The 21,658-nt window shown below is 42.2% G+C and overlaps 2 protein-coding genes across 2 annotated transcripts in view; one reads left to right on the top strand and one right to left on the bottom strand.

The window, feature by feature from the left end:
* Nucleotides 1-21,658, bottom strand: part of EVA1A (eva-1 homolog A, regulator of programmed cell death) — a 519,112-nt gene that overhangs the window by 325,229 nt on the left and 172,225 nt on the right. The window lies entirely within an intron of this gene.
* LOC143809008 (serine/threonine-protein kinase SBK1-like) lies at nt 634-8,489 on the top strand. Its single transcript, XM_077292188.1, has 3 exons — nt 634-730; nt 5,024-5,226; nt 7,716-8,489. The coding sequence occupies exons 1-3, from the start codon at nt 634-636 to the stop codon at nt 8,487-8,489; spliced, it is 1,074 nt and encodes a 357-aa protein (XP_077148303.1).

Below are 21,658 nucleotides of genomic sequence, written 5' to 3'. Positions count from 1 at the left end.
AATGTGTCCTGTTGACACCATGGCATTTTATTCCCCCCAAAATTAATCAATATATTTTTAATGGTGCCATTTTGGGGTAAACAAAACTTTTTGATCATTGTTTGTAAATGCAGGATGCAGATTTTTTGAATGATCACGCTGTACATAACAATGTTCTTTTATGTCACCTTAAGAGTTCTTTCATCTATAGAGTATTGGAGGATTTAGGCCATTTTCACACATTTACTTCAGTGTCACTTGACCTAAGAAAGCAACCTGTTAGATTATGTCAACAATTGGCAGATACTGGATAAACCAAGCATGGCCTCCACCCAGATGTCTTTTGTACCTGGGCTGATCTTTCCACTCACAATAGACTTGTGTTTAAGGAGAGATCTTCATTTCCATATGACTAGATGGTCACTTACCCCATTGTCTATGGAAGGAGGAGGAACCTCAATCTCATGGCCATGGTGTCCATATAAGACTGATGGGTCATTGCAGTCATTTGTGATGTGGATCTTTACTACAAGGTCTTTGCACTCAACTCCTAGAGAAGCAGCTTCACTACTTGTGAGATTGCAGCTCATCATACGTCGGATCAAAATCTACTTGAGGAAACCCAACTGAATTTTCATTTTGTCATAATCTACGATGGTCACCCACACCAAAGAGGAGGACTACCAGTTTTTGAAGACACTGGGCAGCGGAACCTATGGCAAAGTGGTCATGGCTACAGAGAAGAAGACAGGTAAGGCCTAACATTACAAGGGTGAATTAGTCATATGGGATTTTTAACTTCTGAAACTATTTAGACTACATGGCTCAGGGAAGACTTATGGTTTTCATGTTAAAGGTCGGTTATCAGTTGTGATTATCGCTCTTAGATGTGTCAGACGTCACCAATTCATGTGCTCACATCACCAGATCATTTCATTAGGTTCACCCCCAAGTTTAAAAGGTTTGCCTATGTAAAACAAACAAACAAACCCATGATAAAGAGTGTTAAAAAAATATTTCTATGCAGTAGCACCCTAACACCTGAGACTCTTCCAACCCCTTAAGAATGGTGGCTTTTGGACAAAGCTATTTTCTTCTTTCATGGTAATTTCTGGAGCCATAATATTTTTGGGCAATATAGCTGTATGAAACCTGGGTTATTTCTGGATGAGTTGGATCTGTCTTGGCTGCATTTCGGGGTTCATATAACTACCAAAGTTTGTTTTGTGAAAAAGTAAATACATTAACATAGCAGGTGCTCAAGGCTCCACAGCAAAGCATCCAATACTTTAAAAAACTGTCTAAACTGACATTCTGCTATTCATATATTACACAAATAATAATTTATGTACTGTTATGGGGTAGATCGTCTAATTGCTTTTTTTGGGTTAACTTGTTTCTATTGTACATTTTATCTTCAACTTTATTCTGAATCCACCTGTAGGATCTTTCCTTGGGTGGATTGTGGGGGAATCAATTTATAGGACAAAAGCTTAGTTTCTTCTTTTGCCATTGAAAATCCAATAATTTTGTTTTCCTTCATACCATACAGTGCATGGGTTTGAGTTTTACAGTATAGATCATGTAACCAGTGATACAAAAGATCCATTTTTTTCCATTTTATAAATTACATAAATTCTCACATTTTACTACTTTAGCACAAGAAAAAAGAAAGCCACTTAACCCCTTCACACCACAGCATTTTGTTTCAGAGACCCGTAGCATCTTTTTTTCATGATCTGTAGCTGGTTGAGGGTTTGAGCTGAGGTTTTTAGTGATGCCATTTTGGTGTGGATACGATCTTTTGATTGTCTATTAAAGCATATCAATGCAATGTTGTGGTGACAAAAAAAAAATTGGCGCTTTGACTTTTCTTTTGCTACGCCGTTTATTGATTGGATTTTTTTTTTTTTAATATATAGGTCGGGTGATTCTGAATGCATCATTACCAATTGTGTATTTTTTTTAATGGTTTATTTTGAATGGGGCGAGTGTGGGGGTGATTTGAATTTTTATTTTTAAAAAATTCTCACTTTTCACTTGCTTTAAGCTCTTAATTCCAGGGGTTATTTTCACTTTTGCGGTTTTTTTTAATGCTCCTCTTTCCAGAGGCATAACTTTTTTATGTTTTGGTCAATATGGCCATGAGAAGGCTCGATTATTTTGTGTGACGAGTTGCACTTTTTCCAGTACACAATATGTTAAACCAACAGTGTCATTCAAAACAGGAAAAAAAAAAATCCAAGTGCGGTGAAATTGGTAAAAAAAAAAAAACGCAATTTTTTTTTTTATTATTTTTTTTTAATTATGTTCACGAAATGCCAAAACTGACTTGCCGTTATGATTCTCCAGGTCATTAAGAGTTCATAAACTGAAAAAAACTAGACCTGTTTGGTGTCAACGAACTAGTGATGACCTGGAGAATCATAATGGCAGGTCTGTTTTAGCATTTAGTGAACATGGTAAAAAAACAAAAATACTGTGGGATTGCACTTTTATTGCAATTCTACTGTACTTTAATTTTTTTTTTATTTCCTTCAGTACACAATATGGTAAAACCAATGGTGTCATTCAAAAGTACAACTTGTCCAGCTAAGAACAAGCCCTCACCTGGCTATGTTGACTGAAAAATAAAAGTAATGGCTCTTGGAAGAAGGGGAGTAAAAAAGTGTAAATGCAAAAAAATAAAATACCCCTGGTGTTTAAGAGGTTAAAGCAATTGAAAGTTAAAAAAAAAAAAAGTGCATTTTTTTCATTGTTTTAATTTGAATGTGGCGGGTGAGTTGAACATTTGTCATTGGCGCATTCAGAATCTCCCGGTCTATCAATATATCAAAATTAATCCAATCGGTAAACGGAGTAGAGTTCGTATTTTGGTCACCACAACATTGCATTAATGTGCAATAACGGGCAATCAAAAGATCGAATCTGCACCAAAATGGTATCATTAAAAGCATCAGCTTGGCACACAAAAAATAAGTCCTCACCCGACCCCAGAATCCCTTAAAATAGAGACACTACGGGTATCGGAAAATGACACAATATATTTATTTTTAAATGGAGGGTTTTTTTCACCACTTAGATACGAAACATGTCTATTTGCTTAACAAAAAAACCTACATTGTGCCGTTTTCAGATATCGGTAGTGTCTCCATTTTTCGTGTTTTTGGGCCGGGTGAGGGCTTATTTTTTAAGTGCCAAAACAGCTGACATGGTGCAAGTTAAGTTGTGGGCACAGTGCGAGACAGGGAGAGACACGACGTGTGCAGTACATGTACAGTCAATGTCATGAAGGGGTTAAAAGTGGTTGTCCGGTCTAGAATGGCAAGTCTACAGTCACAGACTGCGACATATGAAACCTTCCTATCAGTGTCGGACTGCGGTGCCAAGGGCCCACCAGTAATATTGACTTTGAGGGGACCCACTTTTCACCTCTATACAAATATTACTTTCCCCTTGTCCACAAATTTACCTCAATCTATATAATAAACTGGGCAGTGTAGTTAATGAATCAAGTGAATTCTGGCACATACTGCCCATACAGTGGGATTGGGGGGCCCAGATCTGCACAGGGGCCCGCCGGGGGATTCCCCTGCTATCCTATGGGCCAGTCCAAGCCAGCTTCCAGTACACACACACACACACACACACACACACACACACACACTATAAGCTGCGAGGATTCGCCGGTGTCTCCACAGTCTAATATGCAGATTCCTGGCCAGAACCAGTCTACTAGATGCGGTGTCGCACAAGGCCATGCCCACTACATTGATTCTGCCATGGAGTATGATTACCACATACTTGGCAGCCATTCCCAGTTGGGACAGTCAATTTCTTGCAGCGCACAGTCTACAGTCACAGCAACTGTAGACTTATTATAGACCACACAGAGATGTATCTAGGGTTTCTGGCACCCGGGGCAAGAATTCATTTTGGCGCCCCCCACCCCCAAGGACATATGCCTCCCCGTCAGCCCCATCATTCCCTTCTCCTCCCCCACCATCCCCATCATTGCTCTCTCCCCATCAGCCCCATCATTGCCCTCTCCATCAGCCCCATCATTGCCCTCTCCTCCACCATCCCCATCATTGCTCTCTCTCCGTTAGCCCCATCATTGCCCTCTCCTCCTCCACCATCCCCATCATTGCTTTCTCCCCGTGAGCCCCATCATTGCCCTCTCCTCCCCCCACACACACACACACACTATTCACTTCTCTGCACATTCCCCTGCAGTGCGCCACACATACACACACACACCTCTCCTCGTGCTCTGCCGCAGCATCTCATCGCCTTCCTCTGACACAGCCGGCCACTGAATGATGATGTCATCCAGCGGCGCATCTGTGTGAGAGGAAGCAGAAAGACAGATCGCTGGGTAGTGGAGCTGCAGGGATATCTCCCTGCCTGCTGCAGCCACCCTGCAGGGGCCCCCCTCCACCTCTGCACATGTTGGGAGCCGGCGCTCTGCAGCTTCACTGTGCTGGCTGTCAGCTTGACAGTCGGCACAGAGAATAGCTGACTCCCAGACCGGGGGCGGCAGAATGCAGCCGCCGGGGAAGACACTGCGGACCGCCGAATTAGGCAGCCCGACTGCGCCCCCCTGCCGGTTGCGCCCGGGGCACATGCCCTGGCTGCCCCCCCTAGATAGGCCACTGAAACCACATAATCCCTTTTAAAAAAATATTTTTGTTCTGGCTCTCAGAACCATATCCATATAGTCCATAGAGCGGTAAGAGGACTTCATTTAATTTTTGCATTATTTTTGGCAGCATTTGTGGTGTGGAATAAAATGTTACATTTTTCTAGATTGCATATTTGATTATCTATAACAGCAACCCATCAGTAAGTGATCATACTGCAGGGATACCAATGAGCCAAAAGGGAAAGAAATAAGTTGCAATCTTTCAAATCCGATCCATCCATCATGGAGCAATAAATTACCTGATCTCTTGAGGGGTTAAAGACAAAACTTTAGAGTAATATTCATTTTCCACAAAGTATTTTCTTTGATATATTAATTAATTTTGCTCTTTTAATTAAGGAAACAATGTGGCCCTTAAGCTGATGAAGAAGACACAGACAAAGTATGAATATTTCCTCCATGAGCTGTGTGTGTCCATCCACTTATCAAGTCATGAAGGAATCATCTCCACCCACCCCATCTTTGTGGACTCGGATAACTTCTACGTCCTGACCCAGGATTTGGCCCCTGCAGGAACACTTCACTCTCTAATTGAACCCGGTGTAAGTATTTCGGAATCACTAAATGTTTAATATTGGTGATGAGCGAATATACTCGTTACTTGAGACTTCGAGCACGCTCAGGGGTCCTCAGAGTTTTTTTTTAGTGCTTGGAGATTTAGTTTTTCTTGCAGCAGCTGAATGATTTATATCTCAGCCTGCTTGATTACATGTGGGGATTCCGTAGCAACCAGGCAACCCCCACATGTACTCAGGCTGGCTAACAGTTGTAAATCATTCAGCTGAGGCAAGAAAAACTAAATCTCCGAACAGTAAAAAAAATACTCGGAGGACACCCGAGCGTGCTCGAGAAATCTCGAGTAATGAGTATATTCGCTCATCACTTTTTATTATTTTACGATCGTATTTTTCAGACTATAAAAACACACATAGGTTTTAGAGGAGGAAATACAGTACTTACCATACTTTGCTTCAATGTTTTCTCATATCCCCTACCCTCATTTATCTCCCCAATCCATGGTCCCCTCATCCTAATCCTGGTATGAATGCCCCATCAGAAAAACATTTAAAAAAAACAAACATACTTATTGTCCCTGCGCTTCATAGCAGTGTCATGTTCGATACCAGCAGCTAATTTTGCTTTTAACCAGCTCATGGCAGTGATGTCATGTGCTGCCTAGAAGCAGAGGACAGCTGCCAGAATATTCACTACTCCCCACACCAGAACTATAGAGCTGTAGAGCAGTGAATATTAATCTTCTTTAATAGCAGGCACAGTCACCTCAGCTGCCAGGTGATCACATGTGCCCGCTACCAAAGGGAATATTCACTGGGCTACAGTCCCATGGGCAAGAAGAGCAGTGAATATTCATTCTCTATCATAGCGGGCACACATGGTCCTCCAGCAGCTGCATGAAGCCAGTGGATGCGGATAGTAAAGAATTTTAATATTCACTGCTCTCCACTCCCATCTGTGTGGAAAGCAGTAAATATTCATTTCTCTTTAGCAGCGGGTACAGGAGTTAGTGCAGCAGCCAGCTCCTGCCTCCTGTGACCTGCCGATCCCTCATTCAGACTAAGACATATTCCTCAACATATTTTGGGGAAAAAAAAAGGGGGCCTCTTCTAGTCCGAAATCATGCAGTAGATACAACTCTGGATGTTTTTTTACCACATTTAAATTTTTTAAAACTGATGTATACTAGTAAAGTGTCTACCAACCTGTGGCTCACTGCTCTCTGCAAAAACTCCTTAGGCTACTTTCACACTAGCATCGTTTGCAATACGTCGCAGTGCGTCATTTAGGAGAAAAAAACGCATCTGCAAAGTTGTCTGCGGGATGCGTTTTTCACCATACACTTCCATTACAGAAGCATTGCGACATATCGCCACACGTCGCAACAGTCGTGCGACGGTTGCGTCGTGTTTTGACGGGCCGTCAGCACAAAAAAATGTTACATGTAACTTTTTTTATTGCGTCGAGTCTGCCATTTTCGACTGTGCATGCGCAGCCGAAACTCCGCCCCCTCCTCCCCGGACCTTACAATGGGGAAGCGGAACACGTCAGGCATTTTTCACAACACGCGTCAGCACGTCGGGCCGACACTAGTGTGAAAGCAGCCTTACTTGCCCCATTTTGGCACATTAGTTTTAGTGGTTTTATGTAGACTAGAAAGTCAGATTAGAAATTGGTGTCCAAATTTAAGTACCCATTAAGGCTTTTCTTTAATTCACCTGTTTCTTGAGCTCTCCATGCATGTGTTGCGACAATGACAGCCCTGACATGCAGATGTGGCACTGCCGGCGTGCTCCATGTATCCAGGTTCCCTCTGCAGCTTATTGGGTAAGCGCTATAGCTTGCTGAGTAAGCAGGGACCATAACAAATTCGCTTAACTCTACTAATGATCACCAACTCTATTGGACAGATCTGTAGTCACAAGATGGAAAAGGTGAGGGACCAGTGGTGCCAGAAACTATAATGCAGGGCCAACAATTAAATAATACAATAAAGGAAGCAGAGAAGTTTCTGGTACATCGAACAGGTAAAAATCAAAAGGTTTATTTGAACATGGCTAAAATAAAACTAACATGACAACCAGACGCATTAAAATGTCAAAGGGTGAACTGTCATGCCAGAGACGCATCAGGTATTTATTCAACCTACCTAACTATGGCTAAAATAAAAATCTATGTCCATCAACTGCCACCTTTCTCCACCAATTGTACATTTCGTCATGCCATGTTCAATTAAACTTTGATTTTACCTGGTCTGTGCCAGAAACATTTCCTTCTTCCATTTGCTGTGTGCTCCAGCAGGATCGGCACCCACCAGCTCTATGCCAGTTATCGAATGCTCGTGTTGAGACTACCTGTTCCTCTTCACTGCCCCTATAAGCATTTTACTACACACAGGGAACATTATTTATGGTGGTGAAATTAAAAGAAAACATGGGAGATAAAATATGTATGATCTTAAATTACCACTTATTTTAAGTGAACAGATATTGAATGGTTTCCTTTACTTTTCCAGGTTGGAATTCCAGAAGTAATGGTGAAGCGTTGTGCGCTACAGTTGACCAAAGCATTGGAATACATGCACGATCAAGCACTGGTGCACAGAGACGTTAAACCAGACAATGTGCTACTCATGGACAAAGACTGCTTCCATGTCAAGCTAAGTGATTTCGGTTTAACACAAGCCATCGGTACCCTCGTACCATTAATGTCACCCTTGATTCCCTTCATGTCCCCAGAGCTTTGTCAGTTGAGACGCCATGAAGCTCTAGTCCTAAGCCCCACCATTGACACCTGGGCCTTTGGTGTACTGCTTTTCGTCTCTTTTACTGGATATTTTCCTTGGGAAAGAGCAACAGATGATGATCCTCTCTTCCAAGACTTTATCCACTGGCAACGTTTTGAAAGCTACATTTCACCTCCAGGACGCTGGACCAAATTTTCTGCCAGTGCTCAACAATTATTTCACGCCCTGTTCACTGAAGACCCCACCACCAGGAGTCCAGTAAACGTAGTCCTCAACTACCTTCACGTTCCATGGGGAGAAGACTACGTGCCTGAACATTCTCAAGAGATTGTTGTGGACAACGATGAAATGGATAATTTTGAGACTGAATTAATAGTCATTGAAGGAGAAGATCACTACATTGTGGTGGAGAACCGAGGGGACATTGAGTGCATCATCATAGGCGATGCATCAGTGGAAGCAATTTCTGCGTCCAGTGATACATTGCTGATTTTGTCAGAAAACACCAACCTCGACTTGGAATCTGAAGTGGAGACAGTTTAGCTCTTGCAAGGTACAAATGTGGCGAGTAGTGATGAGCGAACGTGCCCTGATAATGAGTTAACAGAGTGCAGTTGTGTGCTGACAAAGTATCCTCGGCGTCCTCCAATACTATCCCTGCTTGTATTGTGGCTGTTGAATAGCCGCAAGACCTACAGGCACGGTGACTCGAATATAGTATTAGAGAACACCAAGTGTAGAGCTCACAATGTTGCATGTTTACTATCAATTTGTGTTCTCTTCTGAATTGAAAGATTACAGCTTGTCCAAAGTGCATATATCAGGGTAATTTACCAAGGGAATATATGGACTTTGCCTGGTTTTAAAAGCCAATGGAGGAGATGTGAGCAGGTTTTAGTATCTTACAGCACAGAAACTGAATTGTAGGGAGAAGTCTTTAGATGAACATGAACCAAGTAATGTGATTGGCCTCTACCCTTCATTAAATTAGCAGTTTTATAAGGAGAAATGTTTGTAACTATGATAGTCTGCAGATCTCAAACTGAACCAAAAGTTTGACAGATAAGCAAGCGCCGTTTAAGGTACCGTCACACTCAGCGACGCTGCAGCGATATAGACAACGAGCCGATCGCTGCAGCGTCGCTGTTTAGATCGGTGTAGAGATGTTAAAAAAAAAAAAAAAAACACAGCAGCTCCAGAACGATGCAGGATTGATCCTGTGACGTAGCGGTGACTCACTTCTCGTTCTCGCAGGTCGTTAGCTCCATGTAAAACATCGCTGGCATCGTTGCTTTTGCTGTCAAACACGACGATACACACCGATCTGACGACCAAATAAAGTTCTGGACTTCTAGCTCCGACCAGCGATATCACAGCGGGATCCAGATCGCTGCTGCGTGTCGAACACAACGAGATCGCTATCCAGGACGCTGCAACGTCACGGATCGTTGTCGTTCTCATTGTAAAGTTTAGTGTGAAGGTACCTTAAGTTTCTAGAATGAGAATCCAACAAACTAGGGGTTGTGTTTTTTGGTGAAATTGGTTAAACTATGCCTCAATTACATTTCCTTTTGTGTTATTTATATTGGGTCTAGGGACTTCTTGCCATACAATGATCCACTATATTAGGCAGATTTGTTTTAGTCTTGAATTTATTCTTTTCTTAATTTTTCTTTCAATATTACTCCAGAGGAAATCTTAGGCTGCATTCTTGGTTTTTAAAGATTATTAATTTCTCTGATCCAAGCACCAGACTCACCAGTTACCAGGCGGCAATGGAGGCCAGGAGATCGAGGACATTATCTAAGTCATGAGAAGATGGGCCAAGGGACGTCTGATCAAGTTTTACTTCATCAAATCAAGAGGTAGGTGAGCCCAGTCAGATAAAGCTTTTATGACAGAGGCTTTTGCTTAAATATCTATGGCTTTCTTATCCTGCATAAAATGAATATAAAGGAGTTACGTTTTTAAAAAGGAATCTTGTAGCAAAGTTAAATCACCGTCTTGCTGCCATCTCATTTGAGAACACCATTATTGCCTCGCTACATCCTACTAGAAGGAAAACAGACTTATCCATTACTTAGATAGTATTTTTTTTCATAGCAGCCAGGGCTGTGGAGTTGGACTTTATTTTGGTGGAGTCTGTATAAAAAAGGTCAGACTGCTAAAATATGTAATAAATTGGGTACAGTAGTTCAATGCAGAATGTGCCGAATATCTGCATATAGATTTGGGAAAGTTCTGCAATGTCCAATAAACGTCTATTCCTGATCTAATGATCTCTGCTCTTAGTGGAGATGAACTTGCGCGGCTCTTGAAAGGAGGAGCTTTATTAGTGAGCAAGTACATAGAGAGGAACAAGGCAAGGATGAGGAATGCCAGCAGACCTGCACTCATCTCAAGAACTGCTTAAACTAATTAGATCGTCTTTCATAAATGACCTGATATCTATGAATTTCTGAGATCCATCAGATGAGAAGAAAAATTTACTAACATTTATGCACAGTCCTCCCACACTGCATAATGTATTGAATATTCACAATTATTGTGCTGTAATGTTGTATTTTAATAACCATGTTCTATCTCAATAGCTTGATTCCTGTATCAATGGTATTTAAAAGTCAGATGTTATGTTTATTCCTTAAACATGAGCCATGTATGATGGAGTCAGAGGTTTTGTCTTACCGATTATTTAATTGCAACTTCCTGCTCTTATCTCAGTAATGGGAAAGTGACGGTTGCGATCAGGGCTGTGGAGTTGGTAAGCCAAACCTCCGGCTCCCTCATACATGGCGCTAAGTGGGGAAAAAATAACAGTTTAACAAAAGTGTACTGAACAACATTTGTACAGTCTATGAATTCCTGAGAAATCGTATCACCTCCATCAGATCCTCCTCCATAGATGACCTGATATCTGATCTATTGTAAAGCTACAGCAGTACTTGCCTAAATCCTGTTCTCATTAGCAGCTCTTGAGACCAGTGCAGGGTTGCAGGCATTCCTTATCCGTGCTTTTCTCTGTACAGGAGGAGCTTTACCGAGCAAGTACAGATTCATCTCAATTATAAGCACAGATCCATGGATCATAAAAGATGTTCAGCACATCCTGCATTGAAATACTGAACCCCATTTAATGTTTTAAGTCTGACTTTTATACTGACTCCACCAAAATGGACTCCGAATTGTATCCATAGCAACCAGGGCTGTGCAGTGACGGTAGTAGGAGAGAGTCTTCACTCTACCAGAATTGATAGATTAAACCCCGAATAGAGAATTTTGACTGTGTAGAGAAAGAAGCAGATTGTTCTGGCAAGATATAGTAGCTTAATTATTTATATTATAAATCAAAAGCCCACATGAAGATAGACGGTTACACTTTTCAGACCATTATGTAGGATCAGGCTCATTTTCTGCCTAGTGTTTCTATTTGCATTAATTAGCATTTTTCATTTGAATCCGGTTAAAACATTGCCCCAAAACCAATGAATGACAAATCTTGATTATTTCCTCTGATCCATGAGAGTCCATCTTCCTGTGAAGCTATAAAGCCATCATTACACCCCTCACCCATATTTAGGCCAATGACCATTAAGCTCTGACCTAGGATGTGGCTCTTGTATGTTCATTTTATTATTTGATTTATTTATCAAAACCTTGCTGGATTATGTTGCTATCTAATTTGTAAGAGAGAAGTCTGGTCAGGATTGGGGTTATTTACGTAGAGATATTTCCTTCTCCTAGCCTAGAGGTTATGAACCTCCCTGCATGCCATTTTCATGTGCCAGGATTAGTGGTTTGGTGAGGACAATATAGCTGTTTGTGGAGCTGATCTAGGATACTGATCCCCCGAATACCAAGTTTAGAGTCAATATTCATGTTGGTCATAAAATGTATTTAACATTCTCTTCTACTTTTCCAGGTGGCAATTCCAGAAGTGGAATTTTAAGTGATCCAGATGTCTGATCCAGCCAATGCCTGACACATGCTGCCCGTGGATGTATGAATAAAGTATGTATGGCTGGGATCAGAAATTTAAAGCTGCCTTGGACCAGGCTGCATTTGTAACTCGGAAAGGCAGGTCCCTGGTGGCTTCTTCCTACCCACTGCTAGTGACTGCCTATGTATGCAGAAAAGGAAAGACCTGTCAATCCAGGTGACTGGAAGCCATCAGGGACCTAGCTGTGACTATGCTAAGAGCATCGGGAACAAGCTGGGCTGTAAAGTAGGACTAGTGTGAATGATGGGTTCCCAGCATTTACTGCAAACACCTTGGTAGACAGCTCGGCCTGGTCAACGGTGGCTTTTAAAGCAGGTCTGAAAAAAAATGCTGCAGAGTTTTATAAAGACCAACACCTGTCTGAGATCATATTTATGGGCAGCACGTATCAGGAACCTGACAACTGATGCATCCAGTTTCTTTTACTACAATTTCCAACTCTGTTAACCCATCTGTGCAGATTTCCAGATGACACAAACCTTTGGTTTGGAGAGTGAAGAACATTTTCATATCACCTCGTCATCAGTTTTAGAACTGACAGAAAGGATTGTGAAATTTTACATTGACCTCAAATTTGAAAATGTAATGTCTGGTTTTAAGTGCAAATATCATCATGCGTTTATAGTGAGGAGGTAAATCTGCTCTTCACTTATTTTGTAAATCCCCCTGGATGTGAGACGTGGGGGCAGGTTTGGGAACCTTCGAACTGCACAGGAAGACTTCCCGCTGCCCAGTCCAGCTTGCTTGGTACATGTCAGTAATAATCATGTAACCAGTAAATTGGAAGGGGCAGAGGAAGCCATCATCCTTCAAGGTCAGTTCTTCTAGTAGATTTGATCATTTTTCTTGGGCAGAACTAAGGACTAGATGTTCCCATGTCTGCCCAGTACCATGAAAACACAATAAAATGCTTCTTCTATGCAGTATCATGGTCTTGTTTATTGGCAGAAGTTAAAAGGTTAACTCATACATTTATTTATCTTCAAATACATACACAACACAAAGAGATGACCTGTCAATATATTCATCCATCTCAGATGTGTCATCAGATAATGACAGCACTCAAATAAGGAGGTAAAATGCAGGAGAAGTTTAATCACAAGTGACGCAATGTTTCAGCTTTCAAATATTTCTCATCTCGGGCATGTGGGAGACGACACGTTGGACATCACACGGGTGATTAGACCACCGCTGTAGACAATGTGCAACAGGACACTAAAGACTAGTAAAAAACAGATCAGTTGGATAAAACCCAAAAACATGTGAAATATTGATGTACAGGGTCAATTAATGTGCTGGATAGAACCAATAATCCAGTGGACGTCCCCAACACTTGGGATAGGATCATGGATGGACCCCTACACCTCAATATTTTCCCCATTTTAGTGAATAGCAAATTAAATGAGTAAAGGATCCCCAACCTTTTTACCTTGGGTCTACTGTGCATCTTATGACCATCCCTCAGGGGGGAATACAAGTCTTTGGGGGAAATCCATGAAATACTGCGGTTCTCAGATCCCCTATGTAAAGTATTAGGGCATGTGTGCCACAGTAACACTGCAGGTTCCTCTTTATAAATGCTTAATGCCCAAATTGTTTCTTACAAAGTGATAATGCCCCCTGATAAAGTAGTAATACGAGTGTCCCTTTATAATCTAATATCCCTCCCCCACCCCGAGTGCCCCCATAACAGAAACATTAGTCTAAAGGTAATTTTTCATAAGTCCATGAAAAGCTCCTTTCTCTTGTTTGACAACATTTTCATTGGTGCTATATTGGGGAGGAAATAAGCTTTTGTTTTCAGAATTAGTGAATTTTGGAATCTTAAATCAAGACCTTATTCTCGCTTTGCTCATTCCAGATACGGGTTTTTACGTTTGGCTGTCACACACTAATAGTCACTTCCTATTGCAATAACTAGTTTCTGCACCACCATATTTTGAGAGCTATAATTTTTTTAGATTTCGGCCAACCGTCATGTTATGGCTCGTTTTTTGCAGGACGAGCTGACGTTTTTATTGGCACCATTTTCAGGCACATAACCCTTGATCACTTTCTATTCTGAATTTTGAGAAACAACAATTCCTGAATTGCTGGTTTGATAATTTTTTTTATACTGATCTGCATGTGGTAAAATTGTTAAGACTGCTTTATTCTTTGGGTCAGTACAATTACAGCAATAGCTCATTTTTTTTTAATGTTTTGGCGCTTTTGCACAAAAAACTATTATAGTGAAGATTATTTTTGCATTGCTATATTCTGAGAGCTATAACTTATTCTGCTGATGGAACTATATGGTGGCTTGTATTTTTGCGGGACAAGGTGACATTTCAGCTTTATTATTTTTATTTACATCCATCTTTTTGATCGCCGGTATGATAAAGCATTGTTTTTTTGCCTGTTCTCTTTTTTTTTTTTATACGGTGTTCATTGAAGGGAATAACTAGTGGGATATTTTTATAGAGAGGGTTGTAACGAACACGGAGATACCAAATGTGTATATGTTTCATTTACATTAGCAAATTTATTGGAAAAATATTTTTTTCTTTATTTAGGGATTTTTTTTAAAAACATTTTTTTTAGATTTTTTTTTTTTTAGCTTTTTTACATTGTCCCAGTCCAGGAGATCACTATATAGTGTCAGATCACTGATGTGATAGGCAAGGAAATTAGCATGCTGGTGCCTGCCCCAGAAGTCATCAGGAAGGACCCCGCGGCCATCTTGGAGCCAGGGATCTCCATGGACACCATCAGGCCAACGCAATCGTATCGCGTTGACCTGATGGAAGCGTGCAGGGAGCCCTCTCCCTGTGCGATGCTTCTCTATGCTGCTGTCACTACTGACAGCTGTATCAGAGGGGTTAAATGCCTGCACCGAACGTGGGCACTGCTGCAGGGTGTCACCAGTCACCCGCATGCGATCGACACACCGATGGCATAGCGGGTCGTCCATTTTATTTACAGAACCATTGATTTGAACTGGGAGTGTGATCCTTGTCCCAGTTCCAAAATGGACTGAATGTCATCAAGACTAAATACATTACGGCCAGATGCTCCTGATTCAATAGGAGGCACAAGCAATGTCTGACAAGCAGTGTCGGACTGGGGTGACAAGGGCCCACCAGTAACATTGACTTTGGGGGGGGGGGGCATATTTTTCATCTGTATACAAAATACACTACCATCATTCACAAATGTACCTATATCTCTATATAATAATAAACTGGGCAGTTTGGTTAATGAATGATGAGATGCTGCTTTTTTTCTGTACAGAGTGAATCAAGTGAATTATGCCAACTACTGCCCATACAGTGGGGTTGGGGGCCCAGATCTACACAGGGGCCCACCGGGGGATTCCCCTGTTACCCTGTGGGCCAGTCCAAGCCTGTTTGGAAGGCTGGTTTCACATTTGCGGATGGAGGGGCTGCATACATCCTCCATGAAGCTCCGCCCACCACCTCACCTCCTCCAGTCAGCTCCGCATACATCAACATACGTATCCCATCTTTACCATTAGGTACACAGGCCATGCCGGTGTGGATGTCTCTGCATACGTCGTTTTGATGGGGCGGCAACCTGCGCCGAACGCAACGAGTTGCATTTTGGTGCAGTCACCGCACCATCAAAACGACGCATACGGAGGCATCCGCTTACATCGGCATGGCCTGCGTACCTAATGGTAAAGATAGGGTATGCACGCCGCATGCCAACGTATGCGGAGCTGACCGGAGGAGGTTTGGCGGTGGGCAGAGCTTCATGGAGGACGTACGCAGCACCTCCATCCGCAAATGTGAAACCAGCCTTAAACATGGAGTTAAGAATGGCAACTAAGTAGGAAAGGGGTTTTTTTTTTTTTACAGTAAGAGCTGATTGCTAGTGTTGAGCATTCCGATACCGCAAGTATCGGGTATCGCCTACAACAAACCACGGAGTAAAGATACGCCAAAAACTGCTAGGTAAAAATAGTAACAACTCTTTATTAGAAATATTTAAACAAATGTATACAAAACAAGACATACAGGGTACACAAATAGTTCATGTATGGCGGACAAAAACCACTGTAAATGGCACCAGGGGGACAGAGAACAGCCAGTAACAAGCCAGGACAGGTAAGTGTCATCAGTTGATAATGTGTCCTTAAAGTGCATAGTGCTGATGAGTACCACTTATACCTGGTAAATCACCATACCTATCTGTATACCAGACAAAGGGGTCAGTTAGAGGTGACAAAAGAAGTTTGCCCATGTAGTATATAATGCAAATGGGTGCCACTTATACTTACTAAACCACAACACATGTATATAGGCAGAAGAGTATGGTCAATTAAAAAGTAAAAAAGGACTGAATCTGTCTTACCCAATAGAGTCAGTGCCAGTGATTGTCCGGCGGCACTGACGCGCGTTTCGGGTTAGGCTTCCTCGGGGGGTCGTGTTTGTGTGTGCCCGGGGTTGTATTTAAAGGCCGAGACCTTGTCACATGGGCGACGCGACCAATCACAAGCCGTGACGTCACGGAAGGAAGGAAGGGCGCGCATTTTAAGCAAACAACGCTGCCGCTTCCCTCGGTAAGGTGCAGGCTGCGTCGGAGAGGTGAGTATAGCAATATTTTTTATTTTAATTCTTTATTTTACACATTAATATGGTTCCCAGGGCCTGAAGGAGAGTTTCCTCTCCTTCAGACCCTGGGAACCATCAGGAATACCGTCCGATACTTGAGTCCCATTGACTTGTATTGGTATCGGGTATCGGTTTCGGATTAGATCCGATACTTTGCCGGTATCGGCCGATACTTTCCGATACCGATACTTTCAAGTATCGGACGGTATCGCTCAACACTACTGATTTCCATTACTAGCTCCTGTGGCTGGCATTCCAGCAGTTACTATTATATTAAAAAAGAAAAATCCAGACCTTTTTTAAATAAAACATGACATTGTGAGCTAATAATCCAGCAACATAAAATATATAACTGAAGATCGGACCATCAAGTTCAACCTAGGTCTTTTTTCAACCTATGTAATTATGTGAACTGTACTTTAGGAAAATGCTTGAAATGTAATTCCCTATAATATTATTTTACAATTAATTTCCCTTTTTTTCTTCTGTGTAAAGTGCTCACTATAAATCCAATCACTGGATTTAAAAAGTGCAAAATACTCATGAAACACTTGCACATTTAATATGCATTTCTTATGGTGCCTAAGGGAAGCCATAATGATAGGCCCCTGCGGGATAACAAGTGCAGTTATTTGCCTCTATAATGAAGTGAATTACCAATGATGAAAGGGTTAACACTTGGGTCCTGCATCAGTAATAGCCCTGCAGTAACCATGGCAAATGTTATGAGGTCATAAGCAAGTGTGATAAAGAAGATTCCGTAATAGAAGGCCGAGCTGCCACGATCAGCGCCCATTACCAATGCGCCTGAGGACATTGAGCTTAACCACCCCACGCAATGTGCCGACCTTGGTGAAATTTGAGGGTTGTAGCAGGGAAATGGGGTTGTCTGCTTTAGACATCCCCAGGGCATGGGAAGGGTCCCCAGCACAGGATCCCCTTCTGTTACCCTCTATAAAGAGCTGCTCTCCTTTGGGAGTTCATGGAAGCAATGACTCTAATGGGTAATAGATTGGTATGGGAGAACGGGGAGGGGTTTTTTCTTCTACTAAGGGTTATCCATCATGATCAATCCCTGTAACAAAAAGTCTAATTTTGAGAGGTGGACCTTGATCTGTAAGGAATAAATTGTTCATCCATATGGGCAATCAGATCTACTAAATTAGGTCTAACAACCAATGTGGTGACATATCGATGCCAGATCTCTCCCACATCTGGTTTATCACTTTTATAGTTGTTATCAGTAAATCTGGTAAAATGTACAAATATTAAAAATTTTTTACATCTGTTATATCAACAGTAACTCTCTAAGCTCAAGGGAAGGGCGATCCTCCAGCCATGGTTTCCTAGAGGTTTTCACCACAGGAGGTTTTTCCTCTCCTGAGTGCTGGAGGGTGACTCTTCGTGAGTCGGGTGTTGTTCCATTTTTGGTGTCATGTGAACGTAAATAAAATTGAGAACGTTTGACACCTAATAATGTTCAGTGCATTTTGTGTGCGTCTGATTCTTTTTGTTTGGGAGTCGGGTCCATTGTATGTCAGTAATAGGGTCGGACATCTGCCACGCAGTTTTGCCTCAGGTGTTGCCCCTGCTCTGCTGAATATCATGGAGCAGAGAAGACAAGCAAGTGTGCACTTATCCTTGGAATAAGGACTTCTATTACAGCAGGATTACAAGCAGCTTCCTTGCCTCATTCACACTAAGTATTTTGGCCAGTGTTTTACATCAGTATTTTTGTCAGCTAAAAAAACAGACAGGAACAAACACTGAGAAAAATAACTGAATGACCTTCACCTCTTCTGCCTTTTGGATCCACTCCTGGAGTGTTAAATACTAATGCAAAACATTGCCATGTAATAGTGCTGTAAATCCTTACCAACCTCATCATTACATCTATGACAGAACTGCAGCCAGTAACTTAGCTCAGTGACTCTGCTTGAGTTGACATCATAAGCTGCTGAGCTCACTAATTGTCTGCAGCGTTGTCGATGTGAAGTCAGCGCTGCAGACAATAACAGATACCATGGGTGGCACCAGAGATTCAGTGTTGGAGCAGGGGAGAGTGTAAAGTACAGGGGAACAGATTTCACTTTCTGAATACCATTCATAAAAACCGATGCATTTCGAACAAGGACTTAGAACATTGTAATGTTTGCAAAAGGTTGAAGTGAACACTTTCTACAAGAACAAACGCGTTTCAAAGTTTGCATATTTTTTCACTTGATTAATGAATTAAATTAAAAAGTTATATTCTGGAAGCTGTATCCTTTACCGTTCTTGGACTTGTTTACTTTTTTTAATACTACAAAACTTGAGGTGTGTTGAATTTTTGAAATCTTGCGAATTATATGTGTTTTATTTGCAGGATTTTCCCCATACACTTTAATGAGATGCCAAATATTCGCATATAAAAAACTTCATATGGGTTTTTATTACACTTCAGCAGCAAAAAAATGCATATAATCCACACGCACACATCAATAAAGCATTACCCAAGCTTGCAGCAAACAGGAAGTTTACAAAACAAAGTAATTTTAATAAAAAAAATTCTATCCATAAAGAAGCAAGTGCGAAACTGAAAATAATGCAATAAAAACAAGTAAAAAACACTCAAGGCAACTAAGAAACAAAACCCAATCTGGAAAGTTTAAGAATGAAATTCTGCAGGAAATCTACAGCATCAAAATCTCACCAAATACTCATCATAGAAACATAGCTTTAGAGGGTAATTTCACCGATTGTGAGACGAGAGATGAGAGACAAGTCTGCTGCCAATGGGAGAGAATTTCTGGTCAAAATTATGAGATTGTCCAGCTAAGAATAAAGTGCACAAAAAACCCAATACAAAACCTTTTGATATGGCCTCTGGGAGAATACTAAGGAATATAGGGGTGTCCTTTGTAACCACACTGACTATGAGGATCACTGGCAAAGTACATGTCTTGCTCTTGCCTCCGGACGGCTGTTATACCCTGCAGTAACTGACAATCCACAGATATGAATAAGCGCTATATTGAGAGCGGCAGCCAGGGCCATGGTCATGGCCCACATACAGTAGGTGTCTACTTTAGCGTGCCCTGACCACCCGAGTTGCATATATACAGTCTCTCTGTCTCAATTGCCTGGTTCTCAGAGGCCTACATTAGATGCAGGGACACTTCACATAGAGAGACCAAATCCAACTTAAAATGTATAACTAACTGATGTGGACATGCTGCGATTGGAAACATGTAGAGAATCACAGTTCTGCACAGTTGACATCCTTCGCTTTCCCTGTGCTCTTCCCTATGTCCTTTAGGTTCTACCCAGTTTGTCCCATGTCAACAGGTACCGCAGTGTACTCCCTGTTCAATTTCACTATGTTCAGGGGAACCCTTGTCCGCTTCGCACCAGACATAAGGCATCTGCCCAAGTGGAAAGCTGCCACATTTTGGAGCGACATGCGCTTATGTTCTGTGGTGACTGCTGCTCTCACTTCTGCTTTCACCGCTGCTCTCACTACTGCTTCACTGCTGCTTTCCTGAATGACTGGGCTTCACACTTAATGTTTTGTGGCCCACTGCTTAGTTGGGGGCCCCCAGGCCCAGCTTACCTGCCTGGGCTCCCTAGCCTGACTGACCCAAAACCAGGAAATCCTCCTGTCTTACCCACAATTGGCCCCTCCTAAGTTAACTGTTGCTGTTCCTGAGTTCCTATCTCTAATGTCAGTGTGCTATATTGTCCCCCTCTAGCGGCTAACCCAGACTGCGCTGCTTAAAATGTACACAAACTGGCCAATACCCCACATCCCTTAAATTTTCTTAATTTTTGTCGAAAAAAAAAAAAGTATGGTGAAGCGACAGTTTAATAAAGAGACAAGTCTCCTTTAGGAGCCTCTAAAAAGCCAGCAATTATCTTTGTCCAGCACTGGACAATGTAAAGTGCTAGCGAATATATATGCCCTAACTAATAGTGTTGAGCATTCCGATACCGCAAGTATCGGGTATCGGCCGATACTTGCGGGTATCGGAATTCCGATACCGAGATCCGATACTTTTGTGGTATCGGGTATCGGTATCGAAACAAGATTAATGTGTAAAATAAAGAATTAAAATTAAAAATATTGCTATACTCACCTCTCCGACGCAGCCCGGACCTCACCGAGGGAACCGGCAACGTTCTTTGCTTAAAATGAGCGCGTTTCCTGCCTTCCGTGACGTCACGGCTTGTGATTGGTTGCGTGCCGCCCATGTGGCCGTGACGCGACCAATCACAGCAAGCCGTGACGTAATTTTCAGGTCCTGAATGCCTAATTCTAGGCATTCAGGATTTTAAAATTATGTTCCAGCTTGTGATTGGTCGCGTCGCGGTCACATGGGCGACGCGACCAATCACAAGCCGTGACGTCACGGGAGGCAGGAAACGCGCGCATTTTAAAATTACGTCACGGCTTGTGATTGGTTGCGTGCCGCCCATGTGACCACGACGCGACCAATCACAGCAAGCCGTGACGTAATTTCAGGTCCTGAATGCAGAAATAGGCATACAGGACCTGAAATTACGTCACGGCTTGCTGTGATTGGTCGCGTTGCGGCCACATGGGCGGCACGCGACCAATCACAAGCCGTGATGTCACGGAAGGAAGTAAACGCGCGCATTTTAAGCAAAGAACGCTGCCGGTTCCCTCGGTAAGGTCCAGGCTGCGTCGGAGAGGTGAGTATAGCAATATTTTTTATTTTAATTCTTTTTACACATTAATATGGTTCCCAGGGCCTGAAGGAGAGTTTCCTCTCCTTCAGACCCTGGGAACCATCAGGGATACCGTCCGATACTTGAGTCCCATTGACTTGTATTGGTATCGGGTATCGGTATCGGATTAGATCCGATACTTTGCCGGTATCGGCCGATATTTTACGATACCGATACTTTCAAGTATCGGACGGTATCGCTCAACACTACTAACTAACAATTTGTGAACAGACATATGCTGACAAGGGACAACTGATCGCAGGACTGGACGTGGTGGCCGACTGTTGTGTGTGTGCCACTGCAGGTTGTGGGCAAGAGGCATCAGCACATGCTTCCTGGACAGCAAGTTTGCAAGGGTGTAACAGGTGAAC

Source organism: Ranitomeya variabilis, chromosome 2, assembly GCF_051348905.1.
Source record: "Ranitomeya variabilis isolate aRanVar5 chromosome 2, aRanVar5.hap1, whole genome shotgun sequence".
Lineage (NCBI taxonomy): Eukaryota > Metazoa > Chordata > Amphibia > Anura > Dendrobatidae > Ranitomeya > Ranitomeya variabilis.
This window is presented reverse-complemented; position numbering and strand designations above follow the sequence as displayed.